The 15,616-nt window shown below is 35.5% G+C and overlaps 1 protein-coding gene across 1 annotated transcript in view; it reads right to left on the bottom strand.

The window, feature by feature from the left end:
* Positions 1-8,037: 8,037 nt before the first annotated feature.
* Positions 8,038-15,616, bottom strand: part of ANGPT1 (angiopoietin 1) — a gene marked incomplete at its 3' end in the record, with an annotated part of 49,473 nt that continues 41,894 nt past the window's right edge. Inside the window, exon 7 of the mRNA XM_010140444.1 lies at positions 8,038-8,204. Coding sequence (XP_010138746.1) covers positions 8,038-8,204 — 167 coding nt within the window. The remainder of the gene's footprint in view (positions 8,205-15,616) is intronic.

Raw genomic sequence — 15,616 nt, 5'->3', positions numbered from 1 at the left:
CGGTTCCTCCATGTTGAACCCAGGACATCTACCTATAGGAAACTATGTCTGATTTGTGAATAAGCATTTAGACTCATTAAATCTGGGATGATGTTTAAGTCTAGTAAATTGTAACAAACCTTTTTATTTTTCTTGCCTCAAGAAATCAGTGGTCTGAATTGATGTGTTTATTTCATTGTAGATAAGCTTTATGGAAAAATAAGATACTTTTCCTCTTAATAATACATTTTCCTTTTCTTAAAAAACTTATCTAGGAGCCTGAAGGAGGAGATAATGAAATGTCCACTATGTCTCATAGTGATAATGAAATGTCCACTATGTCTCATAGTCATAGTCGTGATGGAACATACTGGACAACAACCCCTAGCTATGTGGTTGAAAATCCATGAAACACCAAGAGAAAGAAAAGTTTCTAGAAATGTAAGAGAGAAATCAACTTAATTATTGAAAATTTCTTATCAATAGCCTGGCAAAAACCCCGGGAAAGTTATTCTGCAGGTACATGAAAATAAATATATGGAGAAGAGATATCCAGTTTTAGTGAAGGAAATACATCAATCTCAAGAAGGCAATTGAAAATTAACCAGCTGAGGGAAAAGGATAGAGAAAAGTAAGACTGAAGAGTGCAACAATTTAGAGATAGCTTGAAAGATCTAATAACAAAAATAAACTAATGAATATCTACCTTTCATTAATGAATAAGTGGATACAAAAAAGTTATTGGAAGTCATTGTTATACCAGTCATATTCTGAGTAACTCTCAGGCTTTGCTTTCCTCCTGGAAAGCAAGACTGCTTTACAAACAACAGTGTATACCTTGCAAAGCTTGTATACCAGTACTTGTCTAAAATCCCAAGTAAATACTTTCCCAGGGTTTATCAGACACCTCTACTGGTTTGCCTCATATCCAATATAGTGGTGCATTTAAGAGTTCTAAAGTTATTTGCGACCAAAATAAAAAACAAAAAGAAATTTCATGACTTTTAATGGTTCTTTTTAACAGATACTGTCTGATAAATTCTACCATTTCTGGGCTCATCTTGCATATATGAATTGGCATTTGTCTTTCTAAAAATAAGAGATTTTCAATCGCTTGAAATGGAGTTCAAGTCTGTGATCAGTTGATTTAGAAAGGTGAGGAGGTTTGTGCTCTTCAAAGTATTTTATCGTAATGGAGTATGTAGATACTCTATCAAAAGGGCCTGAAGACTAACAGCAGCATTAATTTTACATGGAGCTGTTTAAGACTAAGAAGGCGTACTATGAAAACTGCAAATACCTAACATTTTCAGAGGAAATAATTAGTCTTTTTTGTGTCATGACACCTATAACGAACCACATAATATAATTCCAAATTAAATTTCTTGCTTTTAAAGACATTCAAGTTATAAGCTAAGGAAAGTAATCATCAATGCCTTACTGTCATGTGAGAGACAGTTCAGTGAACTATGTTAGTACAAGATCTCCTTGGTAGTCCCTAACAATTTGTAGCTCTTGGAAAATCAATTATTCTTCACATGGGCAGGTATAGTTTGGTATTGAATTTTTGTTATAGCTAGGTCTGGTACAACTGTGCTTTCACGGCTGCGGCCTGTGCTCTTTCTTCACTCAAACATGGCAGACAGTTACTGGATTTTGCATAGCTGCCGGTTATTGAAGTTTCAGGGGGATAACGAAGAATTACATACCACTTTATGGAGGGCCTATGTACCAAAGTGAACCTGTTTTCTTGCTTCTTAAAGGGAATGCAAGTGAAAAATGCTTTGGCAACTGCTCCCCAGCTCCCCAGCCAACTTCCAACCAAAACGGGCACATGGTGATGGAAAGTGCTCCACTACACCCTAATCCACTATGCAACAGAGCCCTCTCCTCTACTCCCCAGGGGCTGCACATCATACCTTTTCAACTCATTCTCATCATTTTCTCCCACTATTCACTTCTTTACTTAATCGCTCCTTTACAGGATTCTGTCTATGCACATTTTCATTCATCATCATGGCTTGGCTTCGTGGACAAAGATTTGGGAAGGGCTTACCCACGCTTACTGCAAGCACGCTGAGCACAGTTGTAACACAGAGGAAGAAAAACTCTGTTCCTGCTTTGGGATAGTCATGGCTACTGTATAGTGAATCACAAAGGAGCTTTATGTCATTAGAGGTGGGAAATGATCAGCTGTGGATGGACAGTATACATAGGGATCTATGTGGATTGTGAAGTTTTACTATTCATGAATTCCAGAAGTATATTTGTATCAACTTTCAGTGAGTCAGAGAAAATGTTGTATTTAATTTCTGCTTACATTTGGAGCAAGTGCACAGACTGCCAATGAGCTTTAGTCACCGATATAATATACCAACACCGGCCTTGTTCCAGAAAGAACTCTGGTTAATGGGCATCAGATTGAATCCCTGTACTTCCAGTATTTACACTTCATGCAATACTACTGGACTGATAGTGTTCTTAAATAGAATAAAGTTATTTCGGCCAAATATTTATATATACATTGAGACATTATTTCTTTTTCCCATATTATCCATTTTATTCTGTTGGTGAAAAAAATATTAAATATATTTTCAAATTGTGCATACCACAGGTATCATTCTGTCAGCTAATAGGAATTTGTATGGATATTTCCTCTGAAATGGACTTGCAAAATGAATTTCAAAGTTCCAAAACAAGTGAATTACTATGCGTTTAAATTTTTGTACCATGTCTATTTTTTTGAGTTATTCTGTAGTTTTCATACTTGGGCTCTGGGCACAGGACTAGGTCTTAGAGGATATGTCTCTATTTTCTTGCTCTGCTACAGATTTCCTCTGTGTCCCCCACATACTTTTTCTTCTTATCTGAAAATCGTCCCTTTGAAGGTTTACTGTGATACGAATAACACAGAAGCAGCTATGCATATGGCTGAGGACAACTTACAAGTCGGACTGATTGCCTGTTTTTCCTGTACTACTCAAGAGACACAAGGAGAAAATACTTATGGCAAATCCATCACTGATATCCTGGGTAATAATAAAGAACCATACCAATATTTTAAAAAGAGGTTCTGTACACTGAGGAAAGTGACAATGGCTTGTTTAATGACCTGTTGCTAAAACAGAATGCTGTGGAATATATTTCTAAACTAAAGATACACAAAGCCAGCCATCCCCATAAACGTCACAGTCTCAAATAATACTTCCTTTTATCTATTACAGTATTTTCATTGGTATAATTTGAAAGACTGTACAAAAAAATATTTTTCTCTGCTTTACAGAAAGAAAAGTGAGAAATGTTTGTAAAAATTCCCAGCATTAGTTCAAGAATGATGATTAAATGAATCAATAGCCTCCACCTTAAAAAAAATCAAAGATTAACATTACATCAAGGTCTCTGGCTCCAGACTTCCTACCAAGTTTGCCTAAGAAAATCAGAGAGAAATAATACTTTTGAAGAAACTAAATATACAAATTCTTAAACAAATAAGAGCTAAAAATAATCCCATACTCTGGGGAGAATTTACTGAGGCCTTTCAATAATTAAAAGGGACTTAAAGGAAAGATGGGGACAATCATTTTACAAGGCCTGTTGCAACAGGACTAGTGTGATGGTTTTAAACTAAGAGAGGATAATAGGAAAACTAGATAATAGGAAGACATTTTTTACAGTGATGGTGGTGAAACACTGGAACAGGTCAACCAGAGACATGGTAGATGCCGAATCCCTGAAAACATTCAAGGTCAGATTGGATGGAGCTCTGAGGGAGTTTGGACTAGATGAGCTTTAAAGGTCCCTTCCAACCCAAACAATTCCGGGATTCTACTCAGTGAGCTAAAAACTCTCTGCTACCAGGTCCCATAAAGTCTAACAATTCTTAGTTTACATTCAACAATGGATCTGGTTTCCCAAAGTAAAGCCTGGAGAGAAACAGTGTTTTGGAGAACTTGGAAACTGTGTTACCTAGATTTGTTTGAATCATAGGACCATGTCAGTGATTTGAAACAATATTAATAATTCCAATAACTCTCCTTCCCGTTTGCAACAAATTCCATCATCTTCTTGCCTCTGAGGATCTATACATAACTAATATTTTCCTGTCAACCTGTCTCTTGTTTGTTCCTCTAATAATGTATCTACGCTCTCTTTCATTCTCTCCTAAGGTTTCCTAATATCTTTACTATGCTTGTTCCAATATAAAGACTGTTCTCCTTAATTTTAACCATCAGAGGTCAATCATCACTGTAAGTATGTAATTTACTCACAGAAGTTAGGATGCTCTCTGTCCATCATTAGTTTTTGCCTATGCCTACAGCAATCTCAAAGTCTTGCTCACCTCAGCAGCACAGCTTGATCATCTAATCATATTGTTCCATGAATATGACCAAAGGTAGTGAGTCATTGCAGCAATTAAAATTAAAAGCTTTTCTAAAAAAAAGACTGACTAAATACTGGGATATATTGTCATAGGGAGGTGAGGTTATATTCCACCTCTGTAAGATTTTTGACATACAAATAGCTCATCCAATTAAAAATTGTGTTTCCCCCGTTCTCCATCCCATGCCTTGCTTGGAAGTGCTACTCCTGTATCAAGAGAAGCAAAACCAGATGTGCACTCAGGCTGAAATTACTGCTGTTCAAAATCCAGCATCAGTATATCTGCTTTCATTAACTAATATGTGGGATTATGAAGTGTGGTACCTGAAATGCCAAAACATAGTTACTTTTCCTGTTTAATTCCAGAGAATCTGAGGACAAAGGTCTGAGCAGCAGTGTGTCATATCTGTACAGCTCCTAAGGGCATCAGTGTCAACAGACTATCAAGAATGGGCTAGGTAGAGTCTGCACAGGGAAGGAGAGGTTGGGTGTCTTCTAGGAGTCTCTTTCAACTTTTGGTTTTATAGTTCTATGAATAATTCCTTTGACTTAAATTAAGAAACACTGCGCTAAGTGGGGACTTCAAGACCTAACTCTTCTTGCTGTATAAAGATTTTACTTACCGCAATGTAAGACTTGCAAAGAGACTGGCATAGTTTTCATCGTATTTAAAGACAGCCCTCTGTATAATCACGTTGTGCAGATAACAAGTCTAAGGATGTTCTAAAGCAAATTAAGTACTTTCATGTTATTGAAGGTTTCACGTGTGGTACAACACTGATTTTCCTGTTTCAGTTATCATTTATCACTATACATTTATTGCTTCAGTATATACCTTCTCATCTCAACTTCCTTCTATGCAGTCATCATCTGGGATAAATAGATTTTATTCAGCATTCCCAGAAACCCATTTGGAGCTGTCTCATTTTAAAAGAGAAACAAGTATATTTTAAACATACATGTGTTCAGCATTACTCTTTTTAATCATACATTCTTTAGGCTAATAAAAAGTAGTACAGATAATGCAAACAGTCCAGAGAAAAACCAGAACCCTTCTGAAATCACCAATTGGGATTTTATCCAGACTGAATCAAAGTTTGCATAATGTTGGGGCTGGATTTTGGAAAAACATCTTGAAAATTATTTTCTGTATTTTCTCAGACATATTTTAGCGCTTCATGGTATTTCTCTTTTCTTTCTTTCTTTCTTTCTTTCTTTTTTTTAATTTACTGTATTAAAATATGAGACCTGCAACTTTAATTATTTTTCATGTCTTCCAAGTATACAAGAAATTGCCATAACATAAAAGAAAGTTGTTACACTTCTTGAGCTCTTCCTTTCATTTCAATACTGTTTCTTTGTTTCTTATCTCCTTGATATACTTCCTAGACCAGCTTGGAAACTTGTCTCTTACTGTTTCTTATTTCTTAGTGAATTTGTACTATTTGAAACTAATGTAGAATGCAGCCAGCCTACAATTACTTATTTTTGCAAAGAGTGTTGAAGAAGCAATATTTAATGTGGGTCACTAGCAGGAAGTCCTACAAGCTTCCAAAATAAGAGGGTATTTAGTCTGTTTGGCAAAACTATTTCTAATGAACAGCAGCTAAAGTTTTGAAAAGTGTTTTCAAACACAGAAACTGCTGTTCTGTTTTTGAGGTATTGAAAGCAAACACCGCAAACGCCTGACAACCGTGAAGGAAGGGCACTGTGAGCAGGAGGTTGGGAACTGTGGTTTTGAACTTCAGAGAAATCATTTAAATTCTTAATGGCAGCTCCTCAGATAAAGAGAAAACAACATTCCCTGAAGGGTAGCCAGCTGTTTAGGACTCAATAATCAGGCTTGTTTTTGGCCTGCCTTCTGGAGTTGCTTCTATCACAGATAGTGGTGCTGGCAAGTGAAATAAAGAGTTTTAATGTCATAGGATACATTTTGCAATAATTTCTAAAAGACCCCAGCATAATTTTGGTTTGCAAAATGTCTGTTGGACATATATCTGTCTGGACTAGGCACTAGTGCATTTGTCCAGCATGAAAAACAATTTGGATTTGCTCATGGCTTAGACTTCATTATTTCCAGAACTGTTACCACGTTACTCAGTTACTTTCTTTAAATATTCAGATATGTTTGAATAAATTCAGGAATTGAGAGATGAATTGAGAAATTTATCTGAAACAATAAAGACCAAGAGAGGTGGATAGAGACTCTTTACCTCTTCATGTTTCCCTCTCTGTTTATTCCAGATTAATATCAGTGGAACTGATTCCCCATTCCCTAGACAGATGCAGTTCATTTGTTCCTCTCCTCTCCTCTCCTCTCCTCTCCTCTCCTCTCCTCTCCGTTCCATTATCCACTTTTACAACGCTGGTTTTATGCTTTGTATAAATACTACTCCCCTCTGTTTTCAGAAACTGTCTTTACTTATATGTGCTCTTTGCCTAAGAGTGCTCCAGAAGGAGTGCCCCACCTTCCCAAATCTGGTTAAATGACATGCCATGGGCAATGCCAGGCATGGCATTGCTGGAGGGAATGGAGGACAGAGCTGTCCTTTGCGTGCCATGGGACAGTCCTTGTTTTATGCAGGAACTAAATTCATACGAGTTGCTTCTAAATGTAGCTTTTGCCACAGTGTGCAGTAGTGCCCTCTAACAAACCCCAGGACCAGAGGCACTACTTTTTATCCCATCTGGGCACCGTCTTGTCAGCAGAAAGAGCAAATTGCTCTCACTTCCATTTCTATGCAGGGCCAGAGGAGAGGGAGGCAATCAGCATCTCTGAGAATCAAGTTACTTGAATTTAAAAATCAGAAGACCAGCCTAGTTTCACATTTTTGGTTTTACAATATATTTATTTCTCTCCTATGTTTCATGCTAAATAGATGTGCTGTAATAAATAATTTAGCATATTTTTCTTTTATTTTTAATTTAATTTTCTTTCTCCAGCATTGTACTGTCTGTTCAGATGAAGCAGTGATTAAAAAGATAATAAATAAGCCCACTTAGGTCATCCATATCTCCTGTGTCTTCAAGCCTTTTTTCTCTCTTTTTAATAAGCAGCTTTAAGTTTCTTACCTTTTTATCTTAAAAAAAAAAAGGAGAAAAATATTATTGGAAAAAGTTTTAATTTCATATGTGTTTTTTGAACTATAATAAATGGCGTGCTGATGATGAAGATGGATCAAAGCTATCCAGTACCTTACACTTTGGTTTGTGTTTTATTTACTCACAATAAGAGCAGGATTCTGGTTTTCCCCTTTATTTACACTGAATTTTTAGTTTGGAAATATCAGATGTTTTAACAGCATTATTGGTCTTTCCTTCCTGTGTCCATTGTTTCAGTTTTACTCTTCTGAGGAAGAAAACTATCAAGTTGTAATGAAGAATCTCTATCCTTTTTCTACTCAATCAGGTTTGAGTTCTGATTATGCTAAAAGTTATATAATTTTTAGCAGTTCTACCAGCCAGCATAACTAATAGATCATCCCTTGTTCTCATATCTGTTAGGTTCACTCTAACCTTCCATTAGTGAGAAATCGGATTTCTGCTTTATTTTCACCCTCTTTATCCACTTCCAATGAAAATCGCTATCATATTATCATCTTTTCTCATATTCAATAAGTGAACAATGAACAATATTTATCACTCAGCAGAGCCAAAAGAATTTCAGTAGATTCTTACCTGTAATTCTGCTTTTCATTTCCTATGTGAAATCTGTCATACTGTGAATATGCCTGGTTTCCTTCCCAGTCCATTAATTCAATTCTTAGAGAATATTGCCTCTGACTTGTTATTGCAAAGATAAATTCATTTCCCAGCCAATGTTCACCTGATGGGCTACCAAAACCCTAGAAAAAAGTTGGCAAAATAACTAGATGTAATTATTTTAATTGCTAGAACCTTTATACAATAATAAAACCGTTATTATATTTTACTGTACATTCTAATTACTGGTCATAGCTTTCTGTGCTCCTGTTTGTCTCTACAACGAGTCTATTAATACATACCCTGTAGGAGTGTCATACGGTTCAACTGATATTTGAAAGAGCACTTGAGCTTATCAGTTAAAAAATCACTTTCCAGTTACTTGATATTCGAAGTATGATGCTGGATTTGAACATCCTTCAGTGAGAGTACTGGCATAGTCATATTCTATAATACATTTCATATGGTGTTAAACCTAGCTATTATTAAATCAATTAAGCCAAAACAGAATTCTGCTATACACTATGGAAGTATAAAAAGATTTTAAATCAGCCTAGATTGTACACTGAATTTAAGTTAGCTGTGGATGGTAGGTCATGCCTTAATCTCTAAAGAACGGGGCAGTTCTTTGCTGTCAAGTGTCTGCCATAACTGAAGGAGAGATGTTTTTAGTTTAAAATCCCCTTCTGCATATTAGACCTTCTGGACAGAGCAGTGTCTGTGAGTGATCCTCAGCAGTAACATTTATTTATTTCATTCTTGGATCACTAAAGCTTATGTTGGTTACTACAAAGTTATTTTTTTTCTCACCCTGCTGAGATGAAATAAGATACTTATATATGTTCTGATGCTTTGAAATCTTTAACTTAAAAAGTTAGGAGTATTCCTATAGAGCATCCAAAACACAGGAGAGGGTACTGTAATTTTATTTTCTAAGAATGAAAAATAAACAGCAGTAGAATATTAAAGGAACCTACCTCTCCTCACATTTCATATATTCGGATGATCTTATTTCCAGTTAAGCAAACTATCAATTTTCAAACATGGAAAAATAACAATAAAAGCATACCAGTTTTCAAAATGTATTCCTACACTCATACTGTATTTTTGTGCATCTCCCAGGTATTAAAGTTGTATAAATTTTAGTGAATATTTTACTACATTAAATTTAAGATTTTATTAAATGTAATTAGTTTAATTTACTAGATATTAAAATTATTTTTCATTATAAACTATTAGTTCATACCTAAGAACTCTTACCTCCGTTTTTGTTCTTTAATATTCTCTGTAATATTTACTTGTGAAGAACTATTTCAACATGACTGTGCTTACTCATATTTCTTATGATGGGAAATATGTGAACAGGAAATCTCCTGATTTACTTACAGTGATGTGCAGGGAGCATTTTAGAATACACTTGTGAAAATATCCTGATTAAATTAATGAACTGGAAATCTCCTGATTTGCTTACAGTGATGTGCAGGGAGCGTTTTAGAAGACACTTGTGGAAATATCTTGATTAAATTAAATGAAATATTGGATTATTTTCTTTCCTATGATACACACTGTTACTCATAGCCTCTTACTAAGCTGCAACTGCCAGATACAGGAAAGAAATTAACAATAAAACAATCTTGGTTTTGGAATAGATTAGGCTGAATCCAATCTCAAATTTTTTCCTTTATTATTCATTATAGGAAGATACGTTCCCACTGCACTCCCCATCATGGTATGTAACAGACATTTGCTTTCAATTTCAGATCAAAAATTAAACCATGTGATTTGCCATTGATTGAGTCAGTGTAATTTTCAAGAATAAGTTTGAACATTTCCAGAAAACACATATTTTAAAGGGGTTAAAATTAAGAGACTTCCTTTGAACTAGAAATCATGTAATGGGAAATGTGTCTATGAGACTCATTGGCCAGAAATTGATCTTATCTTTATGACATTTCAGTCACTCCTAATGTGAGATGGAAACACTGAAAGGACATCTCTCTCTCTTCTGTTCTCTATTGCATTGCCCTGGCTTCAGCCCGGACTAGTTCGATCTATTGAGGATGAAATCCTGCATCCCCAGAGACCAAGTGGCAGCTGAATGAAGCTGCAGCGCAGCTCAGGCAATGCATAGGTATACCAGCTGCAAACTTTTAAAGATACTTAATTAAAAAATAAAGAAGCTTAAAAGTTTACGAGTGGATAAAAAAATATAAAATGGAGGGATTTTTCGTTGTTGTTCCTACAGAGAATTACATTAGAAAGCATTTTGCTCAGAAGTCATTTTAGTTTTAACTAGCCTACCTGAGCAGATATTTGGTGCTCACTGATACTATAGACTGGGAAGACATACCATGTGTGGCTACACCGAGCTGAGTAACCCAGCTTATGTTTCCAATAAAGATGTTTGCCTTTTGGCTCGGAAACCATCAAGTGATATCCATGGACAAAGTGTTTAGTCTGCAAGAATTGAAATTCAGTAGTCTGTGGTGAGCCTCAGAGAAGACAAACGGAAATATGCGAGGATACTATTAGCTGGCTTTTCCTTTCCAGCACATTATTTCATTATACCCTCTTTCTCAAGTCGATGCTTTCCTGTGTAAATCCCTGTAAACACTGGTTGTAGCTAATACTAGTGATATCTTGCTTTGACCACATCTGCCTTCCACTGTGAGCTCCTGCTCTTCAAGCTTTCCCATTATGATGCCTCTGAATCTCCCACCTACTGCTTTCATTGCATTGACACATGCATTTGGCTTCATACATACTTCCTAAAACACAAAAGCATGTTCCTCACCTGCATAAGCCCTGTCTACCGCTGACATACCTTTCTGTATTTTTCACTGGTTTTGACCTGTTCCTTTGATCTATCCATCTCCTTGCCTTGTCTATGACTGTCACACACGGTCTCCCCTGTTGTAGCAGCTTTGGCAGTGTCATACCAGAGCAGCCAGTGGTTTGCTTCTGACATCCTCTTTCACCATTGGTCTTTCACCATTGTCTCAGAGGAAGGGAAAATTTGCTCTGCAATGACTATCTAACAGGCAGTTTTCCTCCCTAAAGTCCAGAAGACAAAAGTTGGAGCATAGGTGCTTATCTACCAGCCAAAGAATGTTTCTTTGTAGTCTACATAGTTTCTTATTCTTAGAAGATATATTCTTATCAGCTGTGTCCCCTTAAACAAGATTTTTCAGGAAATCTTATCTCCCTTTTTCCCAGTGCTGGCAAGCTGAGGGGACTTCCCTTTGAACTGTGTCTCTATGCCATTATATTTGTCTTATCTTATTTAGATTATGCCCTATTCAGGATGTAATACTTGTGGGTTTTTTAAAATTTCATGTTCCCTTTATGTGTTCTATATGAACTCCAGACACCATATATAATTATTCTTAAATAATAATTATTTTTCTTCACATTTACACTTCCTTTGCTCTCTACATGCATGTTATTATGCTAAGATGAAAATCTGTCACTAAGTGGTTTGGTCTCTTGACCAGAGGAAATGAAGTTGCAGCAAAAGGGAACAGAATGAATACAAAAAGGAATATAAAAAATTATGAGGAAACCCACACATTAGTTACAAAAAATTGAATCCTATTATAAGGAGCTACAATACTGAAACTCAGTTTAGAAATGCCTAGACTACGAATGATTTTTTTTTTTTTGGTTTCTTGTCAGGAGCAACTTCTTTTTAGACAAACTGCTTGCTCTTATGAAAAGAAAACCAAAGCAAGTGTAATGCAAAACATATCTCTGAAGCAAGGAATGTTCCTAAGGAGAAGTAGTGTATTTTATTAAACACCTAATATGGATGGAAAAAGAAATAAACAAACAAACAGGCACTCAAACCTTACATAGATCTAAACCAGAGAGGAGCAGTATATTTTTCTTAAGCACAGAGTTGGGAACAATTTCTTCAAGTATAATTTTATTATGCCAAATTCAACTCTTTCCAACCTGTATTTAGTCTGCAGCTTACTGCCTCATTTCAGACCTGAAGAAAGACTTGCATGCTTGCTAGTTTTTTCCAGATACTTTGGCTGACTTAATAACTGCACATCTTTCCTTGTTTATAGCTTATTTAGGCTGTTGCTGCCTCAAGAGCACTGCCACTTTGACAAGCTATGTAAGCTTTTATGTGCAGAAGAGAATGACACTTTATTAGCCAAAAAAAGATGAAAAACACAGTTCAGCTTTTCATTTCCATTCCCAACTCCACGGCTGGCAAAGAATATGGTTGTGCCAGCTGCTTTGATTTGCCTTCAAGATCTTTAGCTTTCAAAGTACATTTCCTATTTTTATCTTCAAATACAACATTTTTTTTCCTCTTCTTCAATCAGAAAATTTAAGGAAACAAGCTTGTGCAATTGTTATGCCCATGTGTCCTTTATTTTTGTGCAATACTTTCTGAACACTTTTGAAGTTGGAATAGAATACTTGAATTCAACAAGGCTTCGGGAGAACTGGTGTCTGGGATGAGTTGCTGCTGGGAGAACTGCTGAAGAAGAAGCTCAGCAGTTGCCTATTCTATTGCCTATCAACAGGAGCAGATCAGCCAGTCAAGCAGAGGTGCTCAGCATATATTGCCTTGGGGGACCCTTAGACATCTGGGAGAGAGTTGAGGGATGTAAAAGGGGAACTCAGATCTTAGACTATAACAGGCATTCAGGAGATTTTTAATAACAAGAATGGGATTTCTATGTGGGACACAGGACAAAAATCCACAGAAAAGCAAACCTCATTAATTTTGCTGTTCATTAGTTGATTCAGTAATTGCTCAGCACTGAAAATTCAGTAATGAAATCCAAGAATTTTAGTGAATGAAAGATTTGTATTTATACTGCTGCTCAAATCTGTGGGGTCCCAAGTGATAATATGCCTTCAGCCTTGCCTAAGTCTGTGCTTGTCATCTTCTATGGATGAGAAGTTTTGTTTTGAGAATGTCTTAGGGCATAGTGTTAAATCTTAAAAGTTATAATTAGGAGTTACCTATTCCAGACCCATTGCTGTCATTAGGTATTTGTTTTCCAGTATGTAAATACTCTGCAAAATATTCACTGTTTTTTGCATTCGTATTGTTACAGCAGATACATCTAGAATTATTTGTGTCAAAATTTTGTACTTAAACTCAAGGAAGTACATGAGGTGATCCAAGTCATCATCGGCTATCAAGCTACTCGGAAAAGGAACATCTGTATTTCATGAATGAGTTTGTAGTTAACTACAATTTAAGTCCCTCTGAATCCCAGTGGGTCATAAGCACCGTACCAAAATTTTATTTTAATTCACTAAGAGAGACTATTTTGTCATTAGCTTTCTACATTTTGTTTATTATGTGTTTCCAAGTAGAGGGATTATCTCTTTAAACTTTACGTTTTATTCCAGAAATATTCTTTTTGCTTTTCCCTTTAAATTTGCATAATATTTTGGGATGAGTGGGAAACCAAAGGGTTAAAGTTTCCTGAAGTGTGCTTAATGCAATAGGGAAAGGTCAGCAAATTCCAGAAGTTTTCAGAGTTATCCTACATATTCCTCATTAGCACTCTATGGAAGTTGGGAGAATATAACCGGGAAATATGCTTACATTATCATAATATGCTTTCTTAACTGTCCACTCCAAGCCACAGACAAGAAACACAAATCTCTGTACTGGCTTACCACAAATTATTTTAATGTTTAATATTATTGTTCAAAACCAGAAAACATTTATATTTTTGCTGCTGAAAATTGCATTAAGATCATACTTTGGAAAAGTTTGATATGAAATATGTCAGTCAAAAAGACATAAAAATCACAACCTGTTAGTGAAGTAGGTTTTTTATCAAGGAATAATCAGGTGATACCTTTTACTGTATTTGGAATAGGTTTTTCTTGTGGGCATGATGAAACTTGTTTTCAGAATAAAGAAATGATACAATATAGAACCTTACCCACAGTTTTAATCCCATTTATGTACTAGGATGAAACAAAGGAGTTTTCAGGTTCTTCATGCCTATAACTATATAGTAAATTGTGTCAATTTGGACAGAGTGTCCAACTGTTATGTAAAAAAATAAAAATAAGTACTTTGTTGTTCTTTTGCGTGCATTGAAGTACTCAGAACCAGGAAGCACAGAAAAAATGCGTAATTTTATAATATTTACTCTAGATGACATCCAGGTTCTACATCAGCTCATTTCCAACTGCACGGTGATTAACAGAGTCAAAACTACTAAAGCAGTCACGAGTACAAAGACACGGAATTCAATACCCATTTTAAAAACGACCTCAAGAATTTACAAAGTTGATACTTATTCAAAAATAATAAGTAGGGTGCAAAAGAGTTTTATTAGCTTTGGCAAAATCTGTGGGGGTATTCTGCTTGAATCATGTTACTCCAAGTTTATTAAACAATTATCTCTCTTACTTTATTTATTTTGTCTGATAATACTCATAGGAAGCTTTGACTTTTTATAGACAAAACAAAATTGAAACCAGACACAGTCAATATATCCTATGGGTTCATCTCCTGTCAGACAATTCAAAGAATAAAGCAGATAATAATTCAGAGTTTTACAGCAGCAGTGTCTTCCCAGAAGCCATAAAGAATATTCAGACCCTTTTGCCTTAGCTGAGAATGTGGAATGGGTTTTGTTTGAGAAGATAATTTCTACAAAGGTCATTTACTTCTTAATTTCCATCACATTGAATTATTCATTCTGTTATTTGAAATAATTATTTCAATTTCCTCAGACAACAAATGTGTTAAATACTACTAACTTAAAAGAATATGGGAAAATAATGCTAAATATTCAGAATTATTTCTATAAAATATTAACAAATATTTTATGGAATGTTTTAAAAATATGTTTAGAGTTAAGCCAGAGGTATCTTCTCAAAAGACTAAAACAAAACCTGAGTTATTATCACTTTAAATAAAGAACTAAATATCTGCATAATCACTCCAAGTTTGAAAAGTGTGCCTTAAAATCTTATTCATATTCTGCAACAGTTAAGGATGTTGCACTTCGTTCTAGACCAAATGTATTAGCAGACATAAAGCAGTTAGGTTCACTTTTCCCTTTTTGCTTCCTAAACACACACAGCGTCAGTACTAGGAGACTTCCTCGTGAGGAAGAATCACAGTGACAGAATCCAGGTTTGAGGTGGAAACCTTACACAGATGTTACCTCTGGCTAGGCAATGTCCCCCAAACAGCTCAGTTTCCTACAATGGCCCATATACAACAGCCAGTGCGTGTTCCTCAGTCCTGGATTTCAATCTAACTTTCTTACGCTTTAACTAAAAACAGGAGAGCATTTCCTTCTGAGTCAAATTAAATTGAGACCCTCTCTCCCAAACCACTTTCTTCACTCTAGGACAAGTGGATGCTGGGAATACACAGACACTTAGTGCAGCTCCTAGTAAGTGCATCCCAGGGAGATGTGTGTTTTAAAGAAAAGAAAACTCAATTTTTGAACTCTAAGGAAATGAAATGGGATCTTAAGAAAACTTTCCATTTTGTTCTTTGCAAGAAATAAATTGTATGGTTTAGAGTTAAAAATTTAAAATATAAAAA

Source organism: Buceros rhinoceros, unplaced genomic scaffold, assembly GCF_000710305.1.
Source record: "Buceros rhinoceros silvestris isolate BGI_N320 unplaced genomic scaffold, ASM71030v1 scaffold5520, whole genome shotgun sequence".
NCBI lineage: Eukaryota > Metazoa > Chordata > Aves > Bucerotiformes > Bucerotidae > Buceros > Buceros rhinoceros.
The sequence above is the reverse complement of the archived record's forward strand: the minus strand, read 5'-3'. Positions and strand labels throughout refer to the sequence as shown.